The 11,562-nt window shown below is 42.7% G+C and overlaps 1 protein-coding gene across 1 annotated transcript; it reads left to right on the top strand.

Moving 5' to 3' along the window:
* Positions 1–604: 604 nt before the first annotated feature.
* On the top strand, positions 605–6,281 carry LOC147625971 (oligopeptide transporter 4-like). Its single transcript, XM_086817522.1, has 6 exons — positions 605–1,985; positions 2,564–2,661; positions 2,761–3,324; positions 3,513–3,765; positions 3,975–4,157; positions 5,550–6,281. Exons 1-6 carry the CDS (start codon positions 1,476–1,478, stop codon positions 6,165–6,167), a joined length of 2,226 nt encoding a protein of 741 aa, XP_086673648.1. The 5' UTR covers positions 605–1,475; the 3' UTR covers positions 6,168–6,281.
* Positions 6,282–11,562: the final 5,281 nt, after the last annotated feature.

Below are 11,562 nucleotides of genomic sequence, written 5' to 3'. Positions count from 1 at the left end.
AACAAGATAATTATTAACCTTGAGAATCATACTATCCACATGGTAGTTATTTTGTATTAGAATGGTGTTGAGGTGTTCGTAAGAGGACATGGCATGTGGCCTGCCCATTGCACAAAATGCACACATCTCTCCTGCATTAATTACCCATGGCATGATGGTTGGAGATATCCTAAGCTAGCCGCACATGGGATGATGTATCCTTATTTTGAAATTTTGAACGTGAGAAGGGTAAGGTAACAAGCTCTAGAAAAAGATAGGTTTGTTTTAACTTAAAGCCTACTTATTTTTTTTAAAAAAAATCTCAAATAGATGGGAGACTCCTTACACCTGCGTCCCACGGGCTGCGGCTACTTGAGTAGTAAGAAAATCTCTTTATAAAGAAAAGCAAGTTAAAGAAAAGCCCTTCAAAAGAAAAAATAAGGGGCACCCTTCAAATTCTAGGCTTGTTTCCTGTTATGGCTTCTAAAAATGAACTGAAAATAACTTACATAGCCTTAAATGATCGATCGACTTATCTAGTGTTCGTGGGACACAGGCCTTAACTTTTTTTCAAAACACTATAGGGAGGGCCCAGGGGGTTGTGTGTGTATAAATTAGGAGTCACGCTCGTGACTCGTGGGTTTTTTGTCGGCAATAAAGTTGGCAACTTTACTGAAGAATCTTATCAGAAAAACTCCAAGGGAGTTGGAGATTGGAACTTGGAACAAAAGATGCAATTTCCATCTTCATGAGCTGTTAGCAAACACCAACAAAGTACTACATCAGAAGTCAAGCTCCTTTGGACATCCCATTCACACTACCAATGGCAGACTGCGTCTGCATCCATCCCTTCTCATGATCAGAGCAAGAATAAGGGCCGCAGAAGTTGGTCTCAATAATGCGCGGCTGGTTTTAAGTTACCCTTCATCTTTCCCTCAAGAACCATCACTGCTGCTACCGCATTGCACAGTATTGGAAACACACAAAGGGGGTAGAATTAGCACCCCTATCTCTGATCTGGCTTTTTGGCTAGTTATGCAAGTAATCATCTGTGCACAAGGCAGCGTAGAGTTTATCACGGGGGAATGTGGGTTCCCCTTGCACACTCCCACATGCAAAACTCGAGCACAGAAGGGGAAGACTGTTGTGGATTCTTGCTCTTAATGACATGCAAAGTGGTGAACACAGAGGGAAAGTAGAGATCTTTGTTGTGCTATGCAAAAACCTTGAAACGGAGATCTCTATTGTTGTGGGTTCTTGTTGCGCCCACATGCAGGTTTGACGAAAGAGAGGTTGCCATCGTTGTGGGTTCCTGCTCGCACATGCAAATTGTTGCAGAGAGTGGAAGTAGAGGTCCAGCAATTCGGCGGGTTTTCTAGTAGAGTCCAGCTGGTGAGCTGTTTACTGCAATCGCATGCAGTTCTTGGATCCAGAAAGTCCGCTATAGTTCTTCTTGCCCACCTAAGAAACAGTTGAGAGCAGAGCTAACAGAAGCCATGGAAAACGGTACACAGAGTGAGTATGCTTTTTCAGTCCAATCAGAAGGGTGGACAAGTAAAGAAGACCAGTCTCCTGTGGAGCAAGTAGCCCTTACTGTGGCCACAACAGATGACCCATCTCTACCAGTATGGACTTTCCGGATGTGGACAATAGGGCTACTGTCCTGCATGGTGCTGTCTTTCTTCAATCAGTTCTTCTCCTACCGCACAGAGCCTCTCATCATAACCCTAATCACAGTGCAGGTTGTGGCGCTGCCCATTGGGCGCTTCATGGCCTTCACCCTGCCCACAAAGACCTACCGCCTGCCCTTCTCCAACCAGGAGTTTTCACTCAACCCAGGGCCCTTCAATGTGAAGGAGCATGTGCTCATCACCATCTTTGCCAATGCTGGCACGGCTTTCGGCAACGGGCCTGCCTATGCTGTCGGCATCATTACCATCGTGAAGGCCTTCTACCAACGAGGCATCTCCTTCTGGGCTGGATTATTCATCATCTTGACTACCCAGGTAACCCTCTTGTTTGATTTTGAAATCCTTATCTGTGGTGGGTGATCAAAGCAATATATAGTGGTTGTTATAGGGCACTTAGTGAATATTTTGGGCCAGTTAGTGGCTGTTTCCATTATGCTCCAATTGGTGGCTTTTTCTTGGGGATCCATTAGTGGCTGCTTGAGGCTACGCAACAATAAAAGGATCTTTTTGGGCCAGTGAACAACATCCTCTTTCTGGTCCATCAAGCAACAATATCACAAATGAATGTCTGTTTGTGGATGATAAACACAGGTAGTTGCCTGTTTTTGGGTAATTAAGTACCAACTAGTGGCTGTTAAAGCAAAAGTAGATGCTGTCTTTTGGTGAATTATTGCCTGTTTGTAGTTGACTAAGTGGCATTAACTGCTGACTAACCAGTCATAATTATGGATTTAAGCATGCTATGTTTCATGAAGCACCAATTTGTGATTGATGGTGGGCGAAATATGATCTATTTCTCTATGTCTCCATGTGTACCATTTATTTCATAAGAGAGTATCATGGAAAACCTAGCAAACTTTTCATGCTACCTAACGTGCTTCCTCCAACTGCAGGTTCTGGGTTATGGGTGGGCTGGCCTTTTTCGGAAATATCTTATTGAACCTGCCCAAATGTGGTGGCCTAGTACACTTGTGCAGGTGTCATTGTTCAGGTAAACGTAAATCTTATTGTGAGCAGCTCCTCAAGGCAAATAAAAAACTGTCTAACTTATTGTGATTATCTATTCCACTTTCATACACATGTTATGCAGAACTTTGCACGAGAAGGATATGTCCAAAGGACTTTCCAGAACCCAGTTCTTCTTGATATTCATGATTGCAAGTTTCTCCTACTACTTACTGCCAGGCTACTTGTTTAGCACCTTAACATGCTTTTCATGGGTATGTTGGGCATTTCCCAATTCAGTAACTGCACAACAGATAGGCTCTGGCTATCGTGGACTCGGGCTGGGTGCCTTCAGTTTTGATTGGTCAGGCATCTCTTCGTTTCTTCTAAGTCCATTGGTTGCTCCATTCTTTGCAATAGTCAATGTTGGTGTGGGATTCTTCCTCTTCATGTACGTGGTGCTCCCAGCTGCTTACTGGAATGATATGTATCATGCAAAGACATTTCCCATCTTCTCATCCCATCTTTTCACTGCAAATGGGAGCGTTTATGACATCCAAGCAGTCTTGAGCCCAGATTTTACTTTGAATAATACAGCTTATGAGCAACAAGGCCAAGTGCACCTGAGTATCGTGTTTGCTTTTACGTATGGCCTCGGATTTGCAACAATTGCAGCCACATTGACGCACGTGTTTTGTTTCTACGGCAAGTAAGCATTTTCTCAGAAGAAGTCATTTTCAGTCATTTTCAACACTAATTGATCAGCTTTTTTAGACACAGTTGTAATGACATTTTCATTTGTTTGTGCTCCACACTCCATGTGTGAGCTCTTCTCAAACACTTGGATTGTGCTTCTCACTGCATGTGTGATTCTAAACCACTTTGATTGTGGGGCAGGGAGATATGGCAACGCAGCAGAGCTGCCTTGAATACTCAACCAGATATCCACACGCGGTTAATGCAAAAGTATTCGGACATACCACAATGGTGGTGGAATATTCTGCTCTTTGGATCAGTTGGACTTTCTATTGTAGTATGCGTGGGGTTTAAAGAGCAAGTTCAGCTGCCTTGGTGGGGTTTGCTCTTAGCATGCATTCTAGCAGCTATGTTCACTCTACCGGTAGGTGTGATCACAGCAACCACCAACCAGGTAAACTCTTGTTTATGCTGTGTCATGTTCAATTAGATTGCTTTCTGTCTTTTGTACTGGGTTCACTCTACCAGTAGATGTGATCACACCAACCACCAATCAGGTAAATTCTTGTTTATGCTTTGTGGTGTGCAAATAGAGTGCTTTCTGTCTTTCGTATTGGGTTTCCAAACACCTGGATTTATGGGTGTGTCCACGTGTTGGTTCAGACTCCAGGTCTAAACATTATTACCGAGTACATCATGGGTTATGTACTTCCGGGCAAGCCTCTTGCAAATGTTTGCTTCAAGGTGTATGGCTACATGAGCATGAGCCAGGCAGTTGCCTTTTTGGCAGACTTCAAATTAGGCCACTATATGAAGGTTCCTCCACGATCGATGTTCATGGTTCAGGTTTGTACCTTATCATATGCAGCATGCCTTTGTGAGTGTTGTGGTTTTACTTGGAAGGTTTCTAAGCAGAGTGTTGTATCTAGTAAATCTTGTGTACGTCTTAAAGTGCAAGCTGTGACAACAACCACAACCTTCATCCAAAGCACAACACAACCAGCACTAGCTGATGTCTGTCCAACTGACGCTTACCGCCCCTGAGCACATGGAGATCATGGACCACCTTGCCCTCGGTCTACTGCCATTTGTGTCCCATACCATGTATGCCAGCATCCCTCAAACTCAGCAGCCCATACCCACTTTTTGGGATGGATCTAGATTACAGACACTCATTATAGACACTCGGTAGTCCTCAGGCTCGTATTAATAGCCTGTCATGCTTTATAGGATTATTAACTCTTATGGTTTCTATTGCCAGTCCCCTGTGACCCCTAGTAAGGATGTAACTGAAGCATTGGGTCTTGGGGTGAAGGTTGAAACATCCAAAGTGGGCGTTCATCCCCCACCGCTCCAGCTTCTCTTGGGGATTTTTTACTTCACGCATAGAAGGATATGCCGTGCTGAGCTAGCGAATGTCACTGTGCACTCACCACAGGCTGGAGACAGTAATGAAGGTGAATTGGGGCTGGAGATGGTAACCAAGGCTCAAATGGAAGGATGGGCAACTGAGGGGAAGTGGATGAAAGAGTGCAGGTCAGCCTACTAGTAATTGCTCGCTCGGGAAAAGGCATGCTAATCTTATTCTATGGCCCTCCTCAGTCTGGTGCTGCTCTAAAACCGCTGGCATGCTGAATGAATTTCCCATAGTAAAGTCTCTTATGGCTCAACATGCCCTTATTAGCCTGCTCTGGCCAAGCCTATCGTAATGGCCTGCAAGGTTCAATCTACTGCAGCAATTGTCTGGCTTTTATGGGTGGATGCAAGCTGGTCTTAACGTGAGATTAGCTTTTCAAATTCCCAGAGACGAGCCTCCAAGCAGCTCAACATTCATATTTGCAGATTTTTCGCTTTGCTTTGGGGCACTTATAATTTAAGCTCTCTAATGTCTTGGAATGCTTTGGCAAAAAAAATAATGTTTCTTTACAATTGCTAAGTGCAAATTTTCTCAAAATGGTAATGTGGCTGTCCATGCCTATGACATGGGGATGTGCATGCTTGGGTGATAGGCATGGGGTGGGTAGGTGGGTGTGTGTGCGCGCGTGCGTGTGGTGGGGATATGCATGCTTGGATAATCTGCATTTGGTGGGTGGGTGCATGGCTGCATGCGCATGCATGTGTGTGTGCATGCGCAAATGTGTGTGATGTGTACATGTACGTGCATCCACAAACGACTGTGTGCACTTGCAAGCTCATAAGCTCAGCTCTTCGAACTTGAACATCCTAAATACCCTACAGGTTATTGGCACGATAGTAGCAGGGACAGTGAACATGGGAGTCGCATGGTGGCTGTTGAACTCAATCGAGAATATCTGTAATACAGATCTGCTGCCTGCGAGTAGCCCTTGGACTTGTCCAGGTGATGCTGTTTTCTTTGATGCATCAGTAATATGGGGGCTTGTTGGACCAAGGAAGATCTTTGGGAATGAAGGGGTGTACCCAGCCCTCAATTGGTTCTTCTTCGGGGGAGCCATTGCACCTGTGATTGTGTGGATGTGTCACAGGGCTTTCCCCAAGGTATGGTGGATTCCTTTCATCAACATGCCGGTGCTTCTCGGGGCCACCGCGATGCTACCGCCCGCAACAGCAGTCAACTATACTTCGTGGGTGGTTGTTGGGACCATTTTTAACTTCTTCGTGTTCAAGTACCACAAAAGCTGGTGGAAACGCTACAATTATGTGCTCTCTGCTGCCCTCGATGCAGGACTGGCTTTCATGGCCGTGGTGTTATATTTTTGTTTACAGCTCCCGAATGCTCAGATGAACTGGTGGGGAAGTGCTGGGGATCATTGTCCACTCGCTGCTTGTCCCACGGCTCCTGGTATTGTGAAAGCAGGTTGTCCTGTGAACCATTGACATGCTCAAAGACTTGTTTACTGCAGTCCCACCATACCCAAGGACAGCTAGTGTATATCAAAACCAACTAGTGTATTTTTTATATGCTTTTAAGAAAGACGACTGCATTTTATACTTTGGGTTGGGTCGAGTGGAGGAAACTTACCACCCCACGCGTTTTTTTTTTTTGTTTTTTTTGTTTTTTTTGGTGAAAACACTGTTTATATTAAATAGTAAACTGTACACTCATAGTCACCCGAAGCGGGTGGACACACACACACCTCTACACACCAGATTGTTACGTCCATGATATACATCTGCATGCGAAATTTCAATGCAGTAGGAGTAAGGTCAAGCTTGAGAATATTGCATTGTTAGATAGTAATTATATTATATCTGATATCAAAGCCATTACTACATTAAGTTTATATGTGAGAAGAATGCGGGGGAGAGGGTGACCTTGAGCTCCTCTTGTAAGTAAACACACACACAAGGGTAGACATTAGCATACAAGAGTGATTGATGGTTGCATTTTCTTAGATTCTCTTCTTTTCTATACATTGACCATAACGTAACGAGACAAGAGTGATTGATGGTTGCATTTTCTATCCTCATATGTTGCCGTAGCAACACTCTTATACTTAGCCTCAGCACTTGACAAAGAAATTGTTGGTTGCTTCTTGTTTCTCCAACTAACAGTAACACTTTCAAATTAAAAAAACGGGTAGATCACTACAAGGGATCGGGCTCATAGCCGCGCTGTTAGCCGCGGAAAATGACTTGTGAAAAAAAAGTAGCAAGTCTGTGTATAATCGCGATCACAGACATGCGTGTAAAAGCGCGTGTATGATGACCGTCAGATGCATTGATACACGGGCTTATACACGTGTTTTATCAGTTTTGTTGCATCCATACACGCGTGTTTAACAGATTTTTCGCGCATATAAACGTAACTTTGGCAGACTTTACACGCAGATACACGTGAACAGAGAGCAAAAATAAAAAATCCAGAGAGTGGTATTTGGTGCCTGAAATCTATTCCAGCATTCCAGCACCCAATAGCACTCTCTGGATTTTTTTTTAGGTGCATTGTACCATCCACGGAGAATATTTTGTGCATTGTCAATACATGATTCAAGAACGACATTATCAATACACAATTCAAGAAATACATGAATGCAATACTATCAAAATTTTATGTGTGCTGAAATAAGCCCATGGCTTTCATTATGTAAAAACATATATACAAGGGAGTCCATATGTCAAAGTAGTCCATGGCTTTCATTATGTAAAAACATATATACAAGGGAGTCCATATGTCAAAGTAGTCCACGGCTTCAATATAAACAAATATATACAAAATCAAATTGGTTTGTCTAAAAAAGTCCATGGCTTGAGTTACAAAAATATATATACTACCACATCCTCAATACGGATGTGATACTATAAGTCCGAGTACTACTCAGACTCAAATGATGACGAGTTGCTCCCTCCAGGATTAGATAAGCTCACATCAGTAAACATGTCCGAAGAGTAGTGCTCACCTTGTTGTTCACGTCCAGCAGGAGCAGGAGCAGGAGTAGCGGCGGCAAGTGGATCATCAACGACAGGAGCATCAGCAGGTACAGCAGTAGCTTGTGCCTGTTCAAGTAATATATCATATATAAGTATATATATATATGTAATTCAAAATTTAATAAACCAAAATCATTCGTTTAGAGTTTTCACAAGTACCTGTCGACCGTACGGTCTCATGGCCATCTCAAACTGCTCGTCCGTAATACGTCCCCCGATTCTGAAGAGGGTCCACGTGTCATGTCTGCTATGCCGGCGAGCATACGCAGTCTCATGGGCTGTGGGCTTTCTCCCCATAACCCGTCGCTGTAACAAAATCAACACAATTTGTAAGATTATAACAATCACCGCATCAATGAATTAAGTAAAAAATCAAATAAGGTGGCAAGATACTTATGAACTCTGCCTCCCACGACTCGATGCCTCCAGATCTGAAATGCGAAGATCCAATGGTCTCCATCTGGATTTGTCGTGCCTCCACATGCTGCCTGCTCTTCACGCCACCCTCTGCTCATTTCTTTACCTCCTTCCACTCGCGTTTGTAGGCAGTGGTTGGTTGATCGGCAGGATAACCACCCGCAACTTGATTTACCCGATCATAAAGGACACTTGCATAAAGAAAAGGGACACTTGCAGGAAAGAGAAGAAAGGACAGAGACACTTGCAGGAAAGAGAAGAAAGGACAGAGACACTTGCATAAAGAAAAGGAACATTAGCATAAAGAAAAGGAACGGAAGAGACAAGACCAACTGACTCACCTCTTGACAAGTGAGTCTCCTTTTTGGCTTTTGTGTGCACCCGTGTGTATGCTCCTTCCACCCGCCTGCAAGCTCCTTGCACTTGTGATGCTTTGGTTGGCGACGAAGAAGATGAAATTGAAGAAAGCGATAGGGTTTTGGAGTAGTTAGCGGCTTTTGTTTTAATATATAACATTGACCGCTGCGTATATGATCGCGTGTATGGTAACATTGCAGTGCAAATACACGCGTTTTGACACAAGGTAAACGCGTAGATACACGTGGTTATACACGCGATATAGAGACTTTTTATACTTTGATTAAAAATTGATTATGATTATGTATTTTCTCTTTTATACACAGAAATTCATCAACCTCCTCAAGCAGTTCTGGTGAAGATGAGACAATGCGTCACCGTAATCTCGCGATGTGTGGTAACCGTTGGGACAAAAAGGATCAAGTGTATGTGTAATCGATGTCAAGGATGAATTGTACGAGCGCGTCGAATTACCTTGAATCACATCTCCATGTATGGAGAATGGAATCAAATAGGTTTAGAGGTGAGTAGATGTAAATTGATAGTATCCAAATGACTCATGGTGTCCAAATTAATGGAGTTGTTACCACACCCTAACATGGTGCCGAGAGCATGCAAAGCGTCGACGAGATGATGCTGGAGCTTCGGGATCTATTGTCAGAGATGAGTGGGAAAGGGATGACAATAGCCCTGCACCCCCCACGAAGTCGTGGAAGAGGAAGTGTTTGATGATATGGTGCAGCATCTTTTTAGGGATGATCCCAAAGATATGGACGACGATGAAACTGATCAAGAGAATCTTTACAAGGCTTCATCAACATCAGTATTTGAAGGGTGCACATTCTCTATTTTACGTGGAGCAATGCAAGTCTTGACGCATTATTGAAGTAAGCATTCTAACTTGCAAATTTGAATTAGTGGTTAAGGGTTTCGCAATGAATAAAGCTCAATATGTTTTAATCGTTAATTGATGATATTGGATGCAGGCTATTATCAAACATGCTTCCAAAGGGGAATAGACTACCCACCTCAAGAGACATAGTGAGGCGGTATGTGACATCTCTTGGAGGATTGGATTATGATCACATACATGCATGCGTCAATGATTGCATTCTCTTTCATGGGATGCATAAGGAGGCTCGACGTTGTCCGACTGGTGGGTGAAGCAAGGTATAGAACAAATGTGAAGAGTTTTGATGTACCTCGTAAAGTCTTGCGACACTTTCCTATAATTCCTCGCATCAAACACATGTTCAAGTGCAAATCTATAGCAGAGCTCGTGTCATGGCATTCCTCACATCGATCCGGATGATGTCATGTGGAGAATTCCCGCAGACACTCCTGCTTGGAAGCATATTGAAGATGAGTGGCCTAGCTTCAAAATAGAGCCCAGAAACTCCCGCAGACACTCCTGCTTGGAAGCATATTGAAGATGAGTGGCCTAGCTTCAAAATAGAGCCCAGAAACTTGAGACTTGGCCTAGGTATGGATGGAGTGAATCCATTTGGTTTCAAAAGCACCGCATACATCGTGTGGCCAGTTGTGTTGGTGAATTACAACCTTCCACCATCAATGGTGATTAAGAAGGAACATCTTATGTTATCCTTTCTAATTCCAGGGAAACATAAAGTAAAGCACATGGATGTTTATCTCGAACCGTTGATTGATGAGTTGGAGGAACTATGGAGAGGTGTTGCGGTGGTGGACGTTAGTAGGCCTCCCTCCTCTCAACACTTCGACTTGAAAGTAGTGTTGATGTGGACAATGCATGACTTTCCAGGATATAGCGATTATTCTGGTAAGAATTCAAATAACTCCCAATTTTTGGAACCATCCAATCACAACCTATACCAATTTATGCACAAAATTATCCCAAAATATCTAAAAGTGGAACCTCTCCTTATCTCATGATGATCTCAGATTGAAACACGGACATTGTTTTTCAAGAAAATCAGCCCTTAAAATTTTCAAGGGTAATTAAACACTCATGCATTATTAGTTTGGCAAGGAAAGTCAAATAAAATATGCAAAATATAGTCAAGTTCAAAAAAATTATCGATAATAATCTGACAGTTATGCATAAATTTTTGAGCCATAATTCTCTTGCAAAATGGTTGCATCTTACACCTACCAATGGTTTCAAGTTGTTAGAGCGAGCCTGTATGTATTTTATGTGCATGCCTTTATCTTTCTCAACCATTGCCGTAAAGCTCTGAAAGTGTATAAATACTTCACATTCCTCTTTCATAAAGTAAACCAACACCTTTCTAGTGAACCACATCCAATGGTCTTTGATTCACATTCCTATCATGTGGAAATGCATGCTTAGATTGTTGTTCCAATTGGCATGATTCACATACTTTGTGCATTCCATTTACTTTGAAGTTCGGTAAACTTGTAATAATGCTTTGGGCCTACATATTTTTTAGCTCGTTGAATATTGACATAACCCATACGTTTATGCTAAATGTCAATATCTACAATCACACATGTAGCATGAGAAAACATTATAGCCTTAACTTTAGGCATGTACATCTAATGTAAACATTGTTCCAATTCCATTGTCCTTTGCAACCATGTGACACTAGTTATGGAAATCTCCACATAGCATCCGTGGGGAATAAACCTCAATTACAGACCCTACTCAAACATTTATCTAGTAACTAAAACCAAGTTCTTTGACCAAGATCTTTGTAATGTTTGAAACATGAAGTACTCCATTTTGTAATGTTTGAAACATGAAGTACTCCATTTTGTAATGTTTGAAACATGAAGTACATTAGCCAGGTACTCCATTTTGTTATCTTGCATAGACAATGGCACCTTACCAACATGTATAATAGGATGATCATCACATGTTTTCACATATCCTAATTTTTTAATTTTTTGCATATCTCTAAACCACTCTAAAAGATCCCTACCCCTCCGCGCAATGAAGTCGCAGTTGCTAGCAGCAGCGGAAGTAGCACTTCTTGCACAGGGCAAAGCCTCTCACTCGGGGCCTTGCCCACGGATATCCAGACAAGAGACTAATCCCTTGGTTTTTCCAAAACCGAACCCGAAAAAA

This window comes from Cibotium barometz, chromosome 23 (genome assembly GCF_041138505.1).
Source record: "Cibotium barometz isolate CiBa-2024 chromosome 23, ASM4113850v1, whole genome shotgun sequence".
Taxonomy (NCBI): Eukaryota; Viridiplantae; Streptophyta; class Polypodiopsida; order Cyatheales; family Cibotiaceae; genus Cibotium; species Cibotium barometz.
The sequence above is the reverse complement of the archived record's forward strand: the minus strand, read 5'-3'. Positions and strand labels throughout refer to the sequence as shown.

Coding starts and splice junctions, on each gene's coding strand:
- LOC147625971 (XM_086817522.1), top strand. CDS start 1,476: ATGGAAAACGGTACACAGAGTGAGTATGCTTTTTCAGTCCAATCAGAA. Junction 3,325..3,512: donor GTGTTTTGTTTCTACGGCAA/GTAAGCATTTTC, acceptor ATTGTGGGGCAG/GGAGATATGGCAACGCAGCA. Junction 4,158..5,549: donor GATCGATGTTCATGGTTCAG/GTTTGTACCTTA, acceptor AATACCCTACAG/GTTATTGGCACGATAGTAGC.